This window comes from Aplidium turbinatum, chromosome 1 (genome assembly GCF_918807975.1).
Source record: "Aplidium turbinatum chromosome 1, kaAplTurb1.1, whole genome shotgun sequence".
Classification (NCBI taxonomy): Eukaryota; Metazoa; Chordata; class Ascidiacea; order Aplousobranchia; family Polyclinidae; genus Aplidium; species Aplidium turbinatum.
The window spans coordinates 47,695,501-47,712,801 of NC_137472.1; the positions used below are offsets into that span (position 1 = coordinate 47,695,501).

At 37.5% G+C, this 17,301-nt stretch overlaps 1 protein-coding gene across 1 annotated transcript; it reads left to right on the plus strand.

The window, feature by feature from the left end:
* Positions 1 to 13,879: 13,879 nt before the first annotated feature.
* Positions 13,880 to 14,767, plus strand: LOC145766516 (toll-like receptor 7). The gene has a single exon (XM_082578244.1). It carries the CDS (start codon positions 13,880 to 13,882, stop codon positions 14,765 to 14,767), a length of 888 nt encoding a protein of 295 aa, XP_082434370.1.
* Positions 14,768 to 17,301: the final 2,534 nt, after the last annotated feature.

A 17,301-nucleotide genomic window follows, 5' to 3' on the forward strand; every position in this document is an offset into this window, starting at 1 on the left:
ACAATATTGCCAGCCGATGTAAATTAGCAATTCGGATTAAGACTTTGTTAAAATAAACGTCGGGAATTACAAACAAGACTTACAGCGCTGGCGATCGCAGATGGATATTCCATCAATAACAAATATTTCCCACACAATGCAACAGTGGCGATTATGACGCGCTGATCTAACTTTGCGTCACTCTTTGATACTGCATGTTTTCGACAGTTAATCCACGATCATTGTATTGCGAAATTAAATAATTGGCTAGGAGAGACCGGCGGCCAAACTTGACCGATTGAGGAGGTAGCACCTGCGGTTCATTCAAGCACTACTTAGCGGCCATGGCCGCAGGCTGCTTTAAGGCTTGACAGTAGGTTACATCATTATAAAATAGCATGATGCCCTTCTTTGTAAACCGGACACTTGTAGGCTATCATTACTCAATACATAGTGAGCTGATAGATTAGCATTATCGCTATGTCTTATCTTAAAACTTGAAAAAAAATTGGCCTTTTAGTAAACAAAAGTGCCCTTTTTTCGTAATCTTGCCCCCCCAGTCAAAAATCGTTCCGGCGCCCCTGTTAGTAGCCTACTTGACCTAGGATGATAATTTTGGTGTCTAACCATATGTTTTGAAGGACAAGGAATACATTGAAACTATTTATTTGACTGGTTGGGGATTGCATCATGTAGAAATGCAATAATGTCGCCAAATAGGGCTGCCATATTACAAAATTCCAACAAAAACAAACAAATTCACTTGTATTTGGTCTAGAATGATAATTTTGGTGTCTAGCCATATGTTTCGTTGACAAGGAATCCATTTAAGGGACTTAAAACAGTTGCATATGAATTACATCACAGGAAAATCCAAAATGGCTGCTGATATATTTGCTGAATACTTACAGAAAATCATTATTTCTGCAACTTTGCTTGTGAAATACCAGCTAACATATAACATCACTCACAAATGTCACCATTAGTTATCACAAATGTTACCATTAGTATTGTACAAGCCTCTCCCACAGTCACAGGACAGTCAGTTGTGGTTATCATTTTGTCATTAAGTCACCTAGTCCATAAATCTGTGACGTTGTCCAATTCAATTAAAATGCTAAGTAAGAGTCTGGCTGCAACCTCCAACATAACACGCACAGAATATTGTACATTTCAAACCATCCCTTGCGCAGCTGCAAGAAAGCGTTCTACAGGGGTTGTCACTCTTGCATCCACATCTGATCATGCGCATGACAGTTTCTGGGGCGAGTTCAACATTTGCAGAAGGAGGACAGGTTGTAGCGTTTTAAGTTTCGAGTCTTTCACCCATCCGTACATTTCTGCATCAAGTTCAGGGGGATTGCTGTCTTCCAGTGAACGCCACACAATGGCTTGGTGATGGGCTCTTCTTACATTCTCTTTAAAGGCCTGACCGTAACAGGCTGACATGAATGTGGTTGCCTGCGCAATCACTGATTCTATGAGAGAATCAATGACCCCTAAAAGTGACAGTGAGTGACCATCTTTCAGAACCTTCAATGCGGTACCTTTGCCAACCCCATAGCAGCATGCTACCGTATCACACCCAGTAAGGGCATGGGGTGGCAGGAGTTCATTCACAAAAGACACATACTTCTCTACGGTTTTTTCAATGTCAATGACTGTTCATTCCTTAATTGGTGATTCCATGGTGATACGATTTTTCATGCTTCCAACGTGATAATAATAAAGCAAGAGAATGAAAACGTCAGTGTCATCGGATATCACAGTTATATCACTCTCTTCATTATTTCGAGCAGACAGCATCACCTGTTGGACAATGATAGTGTCCGCTTCCTCATGACTAGTTAAAAGATCCGCCCTCCTGATCACTACACTACCATGGCTGATCTCAAATGGGGAACGTCCTCACCAATCACTATCAGCTTGTGACTTTGGGTGTATTCATGGAATGACCCGTCTTCAATCAGAAGTTTTGACAATCAGGTTTATCAACTGCTTCTTGTTTTCGGTCACCGTCAATACAGTCTTTTGAAGTGGTAACTTGGTGTTCAACTGCAGCTCGTGGACTTGGCTAACTCCAGTGGCCCTAGCACTTCTGGTGACACTCTTAGTACTGTAATTGTAGTACCGATCGAACACTAGGTGAACGTCCGCAACTTTTAGTCTCTTGGCAATGGCGTGTTTCAAGTTGTTTGCGTAGTCTGTAGCGGTGCCCTCTGCAGGCCAAGGAATCACCCAGAGTAAGGCTGAACCATCAATCACAACTACTGAAGTGTCACTTGCTGTTGTCCGAGCAGATAACTCAACCTGAAGCTGTCGCTTTAAGGAAGACTTTGATGTTGCAGCTCTCATTTTTCCTGTGGGGTCAAACATAGACGTTGGTATTGGGGCCACTTCGTAGGATAGGACATCTTTTATGTCAACATCACGCCCACTAGCCTGTTGGCCTATGACCCTGGAGTAGATGACATTCATGTCGTACACTTTACTACCTCCCACATTCACATGTTTCTTTGTAGCCACCATGGTAGTCACAGTCTTGTGAATTGTTTCATGTAAGCCATCAGGTAAATTCTCTCCAAATTCGCACATCTGTTTAAATCTTTTCTGCACAGCTTCCTGCACATTCACTGCCGGGGTTCCATGTTGACCAGTTGCAATGTTCACTAGATCCTCTGGATAATTCTCGGGATCAAGTAGATCCAGTGCCGGTCTTAGGGTATTTCGGGCCCTGTGCGGAATATGCTTTGCAGGCCCCAATGACAATGACCCAATTCAATAGCGTAGCTAGGTATTTTGAAAGGGGAGGGGGTGGTTTGACTGTTGGCGGCCGTTGCCTGATGGTGTGTTTGCCGAAGGCGACACCCAGCGGTAGGGGGTCTGGGGGACCTCTCCCAGAAAATTTTGAACAATTACTTTGAATTTGGGGTATTCTGAGAGCATGCTCAAAAAAACTTTGGGTATGAATATTACTGTAAAATGGTGCTGTCCACTGTCAACAAAATCGAATTTCAACCTATTTTGTCCCCTGAAAAGATCGAGGAAATTTTGAAATGTTTGCGCCAACTCCGATCAGCGACTTCGGCTCTGTTGTTTTTTTCTCTCGGTCTTTTCAGGGTACGAAATATTCAGGGGACGAATTAGGTTGTGTCTCTATGTTTTCTTGTTGCTAATTCTTTTGTTGAATTTTTTCATTGGAAATTACAAAAATGACTGCATTTTCTGAGTAAATTGTGGGCCCCCTAATTTGCGGGCCCTGTGCGATCGCACGGTTTGCACACCTCACAGACCGGCACTGAGTAGATCCATACATTTTGAAGCTTCGTCCTTATGGCTTCTCGGTCCTTGTTGTCATTCTTTATCCGTGACTTCATTTCTTCCTTATGTCCACTTCCCTGGTCTCCAGTATCTCCAAGAATTTCGCCCAGAGCAGCCTCCACGGTACTAGGCTACATGTATGAAAACTCAATGCCCAGATCTTGAGCGTATCCGGCTTAAAGGTTATTCCTATGATGCCATTTGGGTCATGGCCATATCTCATGAAAGTAGTTTCTATAAACATATCACTCCACAGGTCATTCCATTGTCCGCGCTGGTGCCTCATCACATGCTCCCCTTTCATGAACCGGACTATTACCTCTTCTGGGAGGGCTTCCATTGCCCTTAGGTAGCATATCCCATACCTTGCATAATGCACATGGCCAGCGGCAAAGAAATAGGAAAGCATTTGTTTGTATGCCTCAAGATGCAACAGCCAATCAGCCTCCCGCTCAGCTCGGACAAACCTCATGATAAGGAACACTGGTTTGATCAACATGTCCACCCACAGTTTGGCAGTCTTACTCCTTTTGGCTATGTTTTCCAAGACCTCCACGAAATCCTCCTTTAACTCAAGTGTATTGCAATCAAGTACTCCTCGAAGAATATATATAATAAGAACTTAGCCTATAACTAGAACATTGAATGAGAACAAGCACTGCGGCTTCGAAAGAGAGAGAGCTTTATCGATCTTTCTTACAAGCCTGCTGAGACGCAAGTTCGCTAATCAGTCAGAAAGCAAAGTGATTAACTGATTACGCAGCATAGTGGGAGTTCGGGAATAAGAAATTTACAGTAAGTATTCGGCAAATTTATCAGCAGCCATTTTGGATTTTCCTGTGATATACTTGATATGCGACTGTTTTAATCCCTTAAATGGATTCCTTGTCCACGAAACAAATGGATAGATACCAAAATTATCATTCTAGACCAAATACAAATGAATTTGTTTGTTTTTGTTTGAAACTTGTAATATGGCAGCCCTCTTTGGCGACATTATTGCATTTCTACATGATGCAATCCCTAGGGACGGTACATTACGGGACGCGCAACTCCGTTGTTCCTTCAACATTAGAAGGGTCAATTGCCAATTTAACATTTTTTTACGCTTTACTGCTGGCTTGCTTTCAACTAAAAACCTTAAATTACTTTAAAACCAACTTCACTCTTCTTATATAACCCATAAAAAGTAAAATATTTTAAAAATTACAAAAAAACGTAACCCTTCTAGTTTTGCGGATAAGCCAAAAGCGGATGAAGTTTCGCATCCCCATGATCTACAATCCCTATGCAATCCCCAACCAGTCAAATAAATAGTTTCAATGTATTCCTTTTTCATCAAAACATATGGTTAGACACCAAAAGTATCATCCTAGATCAAATACTAACTGAGTTATAGGGAGTTATCTGAAACGGCAGCCATTTTGGACACCATCTTGAATTTATCAAAACGCTCAAGGATGCACGGAGTGCACCCGGCAGATTCTGAAAGAGCAGACCCTAGGCTACCAAAATCAATAAAAAAAAAAACTTTGCATAAAATTTCCAGGTTCAGCCAAAAAATTGGATTTGGCAACCGGACTATTTCAATAAATGTTTAGAATCCATCTGCAGCTCCCAGCATTGCATCAAGCACCGCTGACGTTAGTACATTTACATAGACCACACTGCAAACATTTTTTCTTGCCAAAGATTATTGTTGACCAAGAACCGATCGAGTTTGTTGAAAGTATTTAGGTGTGCATATCACGTCCTCATTATCAGATGACAAGGACATACTGCGACAAGTTAAATCTCTTTATTGTACTGTAAACAAATTAATAAATAAATATAGCAAATGTTCACGAAGAGTAAAAAATGTGTTGTTTCGCTCTTACTGTACATCTCTTTATGCTTGTCAACTTTGGCACAATTATCGCTGTTCTACGATCAATCGGATTGGAATTGCGTATAATGACTCATTTCGTATTCTACACAATATGCCTCGCTTTGCTAGTGCACGTGAATGTCAAGTTAATACAAATGTTATAACTTTTGATGCTCTATTGCGGAAAATAGCTTATGCCTTTGTGCAACGTTGTTACAAACCTCTCAATTCTCTTATCATAGCATTAATGTCCTCAGACGCTTTCTATAAAACGACATTTTTTAAGTACTACAATGATATGTTGCACATGTCATCCAAGTGACTCCTTACGTCTTGTCTTTTTGTGTTTTTTGTGTTTTGGTTTTAATATGGACAACCTTGTCTGATACAAATAAATAATAATAATAATAATAAAAGTCAAAACTTTTCCCTCATAGCCAACTAACAGTTCTCATATTTAGTTTGCAATGCAGCAAAAAAGCTAATTATAGTTACTGATGTCTTTCATTGTAAAATATCCATGCAACACCAAGAGCTGTGAAACCAAAAAGCAGTGTTGGTGATTTTGTCAAGTTGAATTAAAGAACAGCCCGATTGTGAATATTTTACAGTATGTTTAAAATTGCCTGCTATTTCACTAATCTAGCCATAATTAGCAATTCTTTATTTTACAATATATTTTGAATGAGAAATTTGGCTTAGTTTGTTTTCGCTTTCATGACCAAGTTCAGTTTGTGCCATTCGTGCAGCCCAAGGTGTAGTGTGTATAAACGTGTTTCACCAATTGTTTACAATTTGCTTAAAATTTTATGCAAGTACTTTTGCATAAAATTAGAATTTCCATCGCAACTGTTTTGGATTTAATCAACAAGGTCTGTCACACCACACTTGTTATTTGAACTGGCTAAAGGCGCTGCTGTATTTCAAAAGAATTTTGATCTATCTCAGTCGCTCACTTGCAAATTAACCCTTTGCTTTTCAACGTTTTTTTGGAAGTTAACTGCTCAAGGGGGGGCCGTTTTTGGATCAAATTCAATCAGCTGTTACGAGTTATCCGCTGATGCTATTTCAACAGAAGTTGCACTGGTGTGAAAGCAAATCATTTGTCTATAAGTTTGAAAACTCATTATTTTAAAATTTTATATGTTAAACTTGATATTTCAATTTTTGCAAAGGTACCCAAAAACGACAATTTTGATTTAACTTGCCGCCTTTAATTAACCGTGCTAATCCGATTTCATGCAAACTTCTAAATAACAAAGAGCACGATCGAACGCACGAAGTGTGTGTGCGGTGTGCCGAATCATTGCATTGATTAGAATTTACGACTTGCGAGCAAATCTTATTGTAAACTACTCACTGATTCTAAAATAGTTACAATCAGAGTAATATTGTTACACGAATTTGAAAAAAACAAAACTGCGTTTGTCTTACATTTTTATCCTAAACTAATGCATTCCGAAACTCATGGCTAGCTTCTAGTTGTATGGAACCAAATTTCTCATAAGTAACACCTTAGCCTGCTTGAATAGCTGTTTACATCTTCGTTTGTGTATTTTAGGTCTACAATTGAGTTTGTAGTATGAATATTTTTAGTAGAGAGAAGACAATTGAACAAGTTGTTGAAATAATCTGAAATTTCTAAGTTCAAATTAGGTGCTTTTGAAATTGTGGATTTGTGTCAAGTCGCATCACGCAGGCCACATCATAAGTCATTTCGCTTACGGGTGTTTATAAACATGACTCATAAATTACATCCACAAAAAATACAGCATTTACATCAACAAAGCTAAGTTCGAAGCTCACTTTTTATTGAAGATTGTGTCAATCAATTTGAAAATACATTTTTAGTCAGCCAGCGTCGAAATAATGCAACAGCGAATTGAGGAACATGCGTAAACAAAGGAAATGTGAAATAACCCACAGTCAGCAAATCTACATAAATTTAACGTTTACAAATGTTGAATCAATGTAAAAGGACTGGATTGCTGACTGGGTCCTTATTGTTTGAAGCACTAAAAATACGCGTAAAAGCGACAACGTCAGCAAGGCAGTGATTATGTTTCTGGCCAAAAAAAAATAACGTTTTACTTCAAAGATAAAAATGATTATAACGAAGCTTCAAAGTTTGTCGTAAAACATTTTACTGAGATACAATAAACATAATCATTTTGTGCCAGATTGTGAGAAGACTTCCTAGATTCTTTCCAACCATTTGCATGATTGCAAATTATTTTCTATAACTTTATATTGCTAAAAAATGGCTTCTTTGTTGAAACAACATGGCTACAATTCTATAAAAAATTCTTAGGCCTACTACATTGAAGCAATGAAATTTTTTTTGTGATTTTGCTGATGACGTTTTACAATATCCGAGAAGTAAAAAATAATAATGATGAATTATTTTACAAAACTGTGGTTTGCAAGTGCTTCACAAAAAATTGTTGGGGGAAAATTTACTATTAGACGTAAAACGTTTGTAAAAGAAAATTGTCGGTTTACGTATTTATAATGTTTATTGCGCTGTTATCGAATTATAAACTGCCTGTAGGCTATTGTCTACCTTTGTGGTTGCCGGCCAGCTTAGAGCAGCATGCAAACTAAGCGTTTATGGTATTTGCATCGTGTTATGATTCTCGAAAATTTCCCACAAGGTCTTTATTTTTATCGTGATATTTTGTGCCTCTTCTGTCCTAAACTTGAAGTTATTGTGGAGCACTATCCACATCGGTTTTTAGACTCAGTCTTCATTGAAAATCTTTTGTGTGGTGCATCATTTCAAGTAGTGTCTTCCCCTAAACTGTTACACAAATCGCCCAGAACCAGGTTGATTATTATGTATCTTACAGCAGTTGAGAGCCCGTTATTGTATGTGTGGAATTATTACTGTAGATGTCTGACTAAATTCATGCCAAAGTCGAGCAAATTCTGCTTTCGGGATCCTTGCCGTTATTTACTGTATTTTTTGTTGATAAGTTTAGGCAGCATTTTTCCAAGATAAATGAAGACATCGGTTTTGTTCGTCACTTAGATTTAGTTTTCTCAGCATTATTTATTCATTCTTTGATCCACTAGTTTGTCCCACTTTTGGTATAATCGGATCATTTATAAATGGCGGGTCTTCACAATAGCCGGCCTCTTATACATTGGCGCAACGTATTCAGATGTTGAATCAATGATGAAGAAAGCTGATTTGTTGTTTGTCTTATGTGACGCCTAAATTTATGCCTCGTCTACAGTACAAAATATTTTGTAATGTACATTGTGTACATTGTACATTTTGTTTGTAGGCCTACATTACAAAATATTTTGTAATGTAGATGAGGCATTATCATCTTTATTTTGCGCTCTTTGGAACAAAACACAGTGCACTGTGAAACAAAAATACAGGACATAACAACAAGTAGGCGACATAAAGCAGTGAAGGGACGCCATCGAGTTAGCTGCTACGTGTAAATGGAGCCTATCTCATAATTTTGAGTGTATCTCACAATTACTGTTTGCAAAAACGCTATTTCTCCGGCTTCTCCCAAAAGCATTTGCAGTGATACATTTCCTCAATTGCAAGTTTTGTCAATGAGAGCATTTCCATAGAACGTTTACTTCGAAACCAGGTTTTCGTGTCTTTATCCAAGAGAAGATTTCTTATTGTAACGTTTTTTATTCGTCAATGAATATTATCTGCTTGAAACAACTGTTTTGAATATTTTGTGGCCTCCATAGCCTACTATTTTGATCGTAGATTGCTATTCTTCTTTGTAGAGCTGATAACGCAAAAAAGCTTGCTATTATTGTTTCTAATTAACAGCTTTGCGATCACTGGCTTTTCTTTGTAGCATAAGAAATAACGCGCTTTGTATTATTGAGGTCAAACCAAACAAAAGAAAGCAAGAGGATGCTTCTCTCTGCTCGCGCATATCGATGCACGAAGCAATTATGAGCTTATGGCTTGTCATCGCAATGTAATCCATTTCACGCTTTGCTGGAAGTTAGCTAGAAATAGCAAAAATTCACCAAAATCTTGAATTTACAAGAAAACTACACAACTTTTAGCATCAAATTTAATATCATCAGATCCGCCTGGCAATTTTAGGAAAAGTCAAGAAAAACCAAGTGCATGGCGTTACTGTGCTTCAAATAATTAAAGGAAATATGAGGGGGGGGGCCAAATCTGGCCTCCCTTTGAGGAGCAAAGTGTTAAGTATAGCCCATCAGTGGGCAATGGCCCACAGGCTGCGAAACCGTAATCAAGCCGCCTAGGCAATTAACTCTTCCGGTTTAATTTGAGAAGTAGGTTATCTGCTTTCTTAAACAATGCCACCTTTTGTTGTTATGCTATTGATGGTGAGTTGCTGATATTGAACAGATATAGAAATTATAAACTTTCTGTATAAAATCAACTAGTCATACCTCCCTGTATCTTGTTACAGTATGATACTCACATCTGTAACAATGGTAATTATAGTAAAATGATGAAATTGGCTTGGTTGTTAGAAATAACTTTTATTATTATGACTGAGATAGGTATGGGGTATTAAGGCTAATATTGGTGCAACATAAGCAAATGTAAGTAATCAGGTAGAACAACACTATTTACACTACAGGTTAAGCCTAACGATACAAACGAAACAAAACAAAGTCGAAACTTTGGTTCTTTCCAAACATTAACACTCGTCAAGAAAAAGCGATTACCTTATTGAAGAAGAAATAATAACTAAGTAGCCAAAATTATTTAGGACGGTTGCACAAGTTTTGTAAAAACATTGGTAAAATACTGGCTAAATATTGACTTAATGCCTACTGTAATCGATTTATCCTGTCAAAACTTGCAGGTGACGTATTTTCAAACCGGAAAGTAGGCGTGCATGGTAGGCTAATACAATTTAGTAGCAAACGTGGAAATTTATTGTAGAGTTATTACCGTATATGAAAAGTGAACATTGTTTGTTGAAAAGTAGGCATAATCAAATATGAAATTCCAAACCTCACACAGATAGGCTACTGTCGGTATCACGGATCAGGTTAGAGAAATAAGCTAACTTTGCCAAAAAGGCTAAGTTATTTTATGAAATTTGGTCACAGGCTACGTGAAACGTTTAAAGAATAATGGGAGTCTATTAAGCAGGCAATATTTTCGCTAATGCAGTCTAGTTATTATCTCGACCATCAGCAAGTAGGCTATTTCGACCATTTTCAGAGGTGCTCTCATCACAAACAGATGCAAAACATGTTCTTCGGGGTTGCTTGAATGCTGAATCGTTACACGTAGTTATAAAACGTCGGTGAAAGCTTTGATTTGTTTACTCCTGGTGTTTTAACCTGCATTCTAGATTATGGGTGATTATTGATTTTTGGCTATTTTACAGTAGTAGGGTGCGATAAACGACTGGGTTGCTGATTTCAAAGCGATAGGCTACCAACATAGAAAAAGGTGAAGAACCACTGCCCTATAATTGTGTGTAAGCCATTTAAGTTGGTAAGCACTTTAACATTACCCACTCGTCGAAAAGGTACGCAATCATGCGTGACATGTTCATTCGCGATTCAGCTGATTTCAGTCATGTGACTCGACACGTGATATTCTGATCGAAAAATTTTGATACAAAGAAATTTAGCTGAATGCTTCACCACAACCACCGTTGCCTAATGGTTAGGGCAGAGGAGTAGCCTAGTAATTTCGATTTCGTGGGTTCGATTCCCACCTTCTGCTAATACTATTTTTTCTTCTGCAACTGAACTGAGTGCAAGAAGGATCTTAATGGTAGCCACTTTAACAAGTTGAAATTGTGACTAAAACACAAAGCAATTTCACATTGAAAAGCAGGCACTCTTCGACGAGTGGGTGATGTAAAAGTGCCTACCATTTAAGTTACTTGAGCTGTTTTGCACTGACAAATAAGTTAGAACCCGTTGTAACATTCAACTTCCACAAGAACAGGCAGGTTTCAAAAAATGAAGATCAATAGTTGATCGAGTAACTTTGCTAACACAAAACATCAAAGATGAATTTGAAAATAACCTTAAGTCAGAAGCATCCTTTCTCAACCTTATTGCGGGATACGATAATGTTTGGTACAGAAATCTTACTTACAAACTGTTTCAGATGATCCAGATCGACATAGGATTGAGTTTAATGTTAGACTCATCTCTAACCATATCTTTAAACCAGCAAAGAAAGTAAAATATTTCAAAGCTGAGAGTCAAACCCGGATGGCATAATTGAAAAGCGAGCGACTAATCTGCACTGCCAACAATCTACAATTTTATTTTTATTAAATTTTTATAGTGATTAAAGATTTTTGATATATTTTTCAGTATGTCTTAGCAATGTATCTGGTTAAACAATTGAGAGTAGGCCTATATTCAAAGCAAGTCTCCATGCCGCCATTTCATTGTCTTTTGTGCGGGATTATGATTTTTCTAACTGCAATGCCATTTGCTTTTGGCATAAATACCACAAATCCATGTGAGCCGATGACAAGATACACATTGATGGAATATGTGCGCCGTGATCCTGTCATGAAATCAACTTTCAACCAAATTGGTTACTTCCAATGGATGAAAACCGAAATTAATTTCATTGAATGTGGAAACAGAGGATTGCACACAGTTCCACAACATATTTCTTCAAAAGCTCAGGCATTGTTGTTGCACGGAAACGTTATCTGGAACATAACAAGAAACGATTTTGAAAGTATGACGGATTTGATTTTTCTAAACCTCGCAGGTAATTGCAATAAAGTTGTCGCTTTAGAAAGTCCAACGTGTTCCAGTTACATGTCAATAGAAAAGGGTGCATTTGAAGATTTAAAACTGTTAAAAATGTTGAGACTTTCATTCAATTATTTCTTTGCATTTCCAACCAATCTTCCTCCGTCTCTGGAGTATTTGAATTATGCTGCTGCAGGTGTTTCAAAAAAATCAGATTTCAATTTTCTTTACTTAAAAAAGTTAAAAGTTTTACTAGCAGATTATGTTTCTGCAAGTGATGATGTTAATGTTACGTGGAGTCCAGATCTTCCAACCAGCTTTCATCACCAGCTAAAAAGCTTGTCACTCTTGGTTTTAAGTCTAACGTTAGCAAAGTTAAAAAAAATTCCAGATGCTTCAACATTAACTCCAAGTCTATTGAGTTTAAATCTTGGTCATAACTACGTTTCTCGAATATGTAGTGAAGACTTTCGCAATCTTTCTCTACTACGCACATTAAACTTGCAAATGGTGAGCCATTGGATTCCCTTAACCATTGAAAAAAATTCCTTTGATGACTTGGTGAATTTAGAGGTGTTGCGTTTAAATTAGAATCACATGACCAATCTGCCAAATAATGTTTTCAAAAATAACAATAAATTAAAGATTTTAGATTTATCTTGGAATTGCTTGTGGAAGTATGTCTTTGATCCGACATTCGTTCCCCCGTACAAACTTGAGGAACTGCATGTAGGAGTTAATAATTACTGTGCTTCAAACAAGAGTATGTCTAATAACACTTTTGTGCTTGGAAACTCTTTTAAAAGCATGACTAATTTGAAAATTCTTTCGTTTGGAAAATTTTGTCCTTTTGTGGATGTGCCATTGCAAACGTTTAGACTGAATTTTAATCAAATTGATAAAGCAAGCTTTTCAATTTTGCAAAAACTACCCAGACTTCAAGTGCTAAACCTAGACGTTTGTAGAATTACTAGTTTCGATCCATCTTCATTAGATGGATTATCCTCACTTGTGAGCGTATCTTTTTCTTATAACCAAATCACTTTATCACGACAACCAAAAGTGATAACAAAAGTTTTTCAGTCCAGCACAACAGCTTACAGAAATCGACTAGAACACCAACTGAAGGCGAATCAGCTCAAACAGCTGAACTTTGACATGAAGGTACCAATAAAAAAGTGTAAAGAAACGCTAAAGATTGAATGCAATCAAAACAAAAAGTTAGAACTTTCGTTTAATCAAATTCTCAGCATTGTAAAAGTAAATTTCACTTCCTTTTCTTTTGTTCATGTGATAAATTTATCAGAAAACAACATCTGGAAGATAGGCAATCGAAACTTTGCTGCAATGCCATACCTGTGTAGCATCGATCTTACATTTAACCCAATCGAAATCATTCAAAGTGAAGCATTCATAGGTTTGCCTTATATAAAATTTCTTGTTATTAATAGCAGAAGATTAATGAAAAGTGATCAAGCACTGCTGTTTTTGAGTAGCTTTCAACATCCAATTTCTTTAAATTATGCGAACGCAGGTGAAAGTCTATTCAATTTACTTTTCAGCAATCTCGTGAAAAAAATTAACAATGTACAAGAAATAAACTTATCTGGTAATTTAATAAGCGTGAGTGTAAAAAGTCTTGTGTACAAAAACTTTAAAAACTTTCTAAACCTTCGCTCTATTATCATGCAAAATTGTTACATAAGTAACATGTATTTTTATCTTCCCAATCCCCGTGTTGAACACCTTGATCTGAGCAACAACTTGTTTAGTTTTCTTCCAACCTTAACTTTAAAAAACATGCCTTTGTTACAAACGCTGTTACTTTCGCACAACAAAATATACTTTCTTAATAAGAATTTGTTGACCTTGCTACCGCATTTAAGTAAATTAGACGTTTCGTACAATCGAATTCGCTACATTTTCGCGGATACTTTTAAGCAGAATAATAGCAAATTGCTTTATTTGGATTTGCAATACAACTATATTTCCAAAATTGGAATGGACGTATTTCCTCTTTCATTTTTACAACAACTTCAGTATTTTGACTTGAGATGGAATTCCCTTTTGTGTCAGTGTGAATTACAATACAATTTTGGCTTGTATTTTTCCGCCCAAGAATCCAGTCTGTTTGTCACTCCAGGATTTATGCCTGAATGTCACTACCTTTTCGATGAGTATTATGGTGGATGTGTCCAATGCCAAACGCCAAACTCTCTTGCTGGAAAATCTTTGCTGAGTTATTCTGCCGAGGACAGATGCCAAAGTGTTCTCCATATATTTTTGTGCGCAGGTTTTACTTCTTTGTGCATAATTTTCCTTGCTTTGCCTGTATTTTTTGCAAGTGAAGTTTGGAAGAAATGGCTGATGGAACATGTCATGAAATCTGTACAACCAGATAAACGGTATGAAAATTCTTCTGGAAGTCATCTTGAATACAAAAACTTTGCTCATCATGCCTTTGTAGTTTACGATCAATCCAATGAGACAATAGGAAACTGGGTAGACAATTGTCTAATACCAAACCTCAGTGAAGAGCCACCGTATTTCAATATCGGAGTAGTTGGAAAGGAGATAGAATGTGGCTGGTCACCAATAAAACAACTACTTCTGCGTATCGAAGCCAGCAGAAAAGTTATTTTAATTCTAAGTGGAAATTTTGCCAATACCCATGAAGGAAAATACATCATCTCTACTTTAGAACATCTCCAATACGAAACTGGACGTGATCGTGTTATTTTCCTTACATTTGAAAATGATTTGCAACCAGGAAAATTAATTGGCAAACGAATAAGAGAAGAAATGTATAAAGTGCTTCAAGTGCCCTCTGCAAATGAAAATCTGCAATTGTTTTGGGAGTTACTACGAGTATTCCTCAAGACTACATAGTAATTCAAACAAACAAAAAAATTACGATTAGTAAAGTAGCAATACTGAAAGTCAGGTTAATACCTTTTGAGCAGCAAAGCTATAATCACTCAAAAATGTCACCTTTTCTTCAAACTGACCATTTTTACAAATGAAGTGAAAATAGATAATTCGTTAGGTTGGATGGAAAAGAATAAGGAAAGTTACCTATGAAAAGTGTTGAAAAACAAAGAAAACTGACTCTTTGAAAGCCTTTACTTCATTAAATTTATTGCAATTTATAAACTGTTTTACAACCTTTTCTCGTGGCAAGCATTTGCTAGTTAGACAATCTGGACACTTGATAAAAAGAAAATAGCTTGCAGTTTGTGGTCGCTTGCATCTCACATTGTCTCTTTTCGAGTGATGGGCGGCTACTGTAGCATTTAATTTGCTTTCATTAAACTACAATTTTCATTGATGGAATTGTTTCGACAAAGTGTTGTGTTTTGATTCAGCTGCAACTTAGGCTACACTTATCCACTTTTCTGCTTATATCTGGATTTTTTTTTGTCAGTTTCAATCGTCGCCCCCGTTAGCTCAGTGGTTACGCGCCCGACTCAACATCACGTGGCGCTGATTCGGCTATCGAGGTGTGCGCTAGAGCAACGCGTTTCAGCACTGCTCTCCATTCAGCGGCACCTAGTTGATGGAAAATTCCCGAGCAAAAACATTTCAACAATCGGGAAACTTCACTCTGCCACTCTCGGTAACCGGCCTGCGTCAAAAGCCTCTACAAGTATGCGAAACTACCAGGATAACCTATCAAAGGCTTTGTCAGTCGGAGGATAAAAGTAAAAAACCAAACCAAATTCCCATACCTTTCTCAAAGTTTAGACTTTACAGCCAAAAATAACCGATTATCTTGTTTATTGCAAATTTTGTAAGAATGTTTTTATCAGAGGTGGGCAGTACCGCCACTACTAACGCTGCTACTTTTTGGTAGAGGTAGCACCGCTACATTTTTGTTAGAGTTGCAGTAGCAGCTGCAGTAGTGGCGCTACTTTTTTTTGTAGCGGAGAGGGGCTACATTTCGTTCAGTCTCACACCCACTACCTGCTACTTTCCAGTTTGAAGTGAAAAAAATGACTCATTTTTAGAGATTTTTTATGGAAATAACGCTTGAAAAAATCAAAGCAGAAATTATTCGACTATTGGGGGAAACATCAAGGTACGTTGACACCGACAAGAATGACACTAACACCAGTCACGACTCGGAGAATGAAGTTCTTGGTGTGTTGGTGCCATCGCATGAAATGTCGGTATATGGAAAGAAAAGTCAATTGTGGAGGCCTTTTTTCAGACACAAACAAGACCTTGAGCTTTCCTATTGTCGATTTATAACATCTCTTTCTCAAATAGGCTACATTGTAGCCTATTTAGTGGGTAGCGTGCTACTTTTAAAGTAGCGGATGCCCACCTCTGATTTTATCAATGTAGGCTATAGCCTATTTCAAAATATTTCACGATTTTATGCTTATTTCTTTTCATTACTATATTTTTTTAAATCTTATTTGTGTTTTTTCTCATTAATTGCTGTCTATATTATGAATTTTTTATATACTGTAGGCCTAAGGCTATATAGGCAATAGGTTATTTACAATAGCCTACTCCTAAATGTCTTAAAGTAAAATGGGCTGAGCAAAGCCATGCAATTAAAGAGAGGAAAAATAACACGTATTTGACTGAAACGCGTTATCGATGAAAGCAGTAGGGGAGACTGGAGGAAGTTGGGCCACCCATATATCTTGCGATGCACAATCGCTGTACCGGTATGTCACGTGATGGCGTCATGTGATGCCGTTTCGTTCTCAGATCATACAATGGTGAGGTGAAGTTGATTGCGGTCAGCGTTTATGAGCGAAATAAGAAAGTTTAGTTTTTGTGTTTTTTTGAAAAATTATCTACTTGAGACGTAAGCATGCAGAACTGAAACTGAAAGTGCTATAATTATTTGTGGCTCACCAGGGGTTAAGTGTCTTTATGGTACTCCATTCTGTCGAATCTTTCATAGATCAGTCTGGCAAGTTGTACAAAACAACATGGCTGCTGTTGGGGTAAGTTGGGCCACTTTAAAAAGTTAACTTGGGCTGGTGACCCAACTTTCCCCATTCATATTTTGTGATCAAAACAGAAGGAATGTAGCCTATGTATAAATTAGACAGTTAGTTATCTCGCGCAATAACACAAGCAGTAGCCTACTGCCCGAAATGGTTCGAAATAGATCTCGGAAAACCAATTTTGGCAAAGTCCCTTTTATGTCTATCAAGATGCACTGAAACTAATTCTTGAGAAGGGATTTTCTGAGCGAAAAACAGTTAATAGATTCAAATCTCAAGGCATGATCAGGTCTACATTCCAGTGATTCAGAAAAAAAAGTACTAAAAAGTGCACCAGATGGTCCGGATCCAACCATGGGATTCGGGAAAGATATTCCAAAGGTATTTTCCGCTGAAAGGGAAAGAGACCTAACGAATCATCTTGTGAACCTATCTCCTACATTTCATGGGTTATCC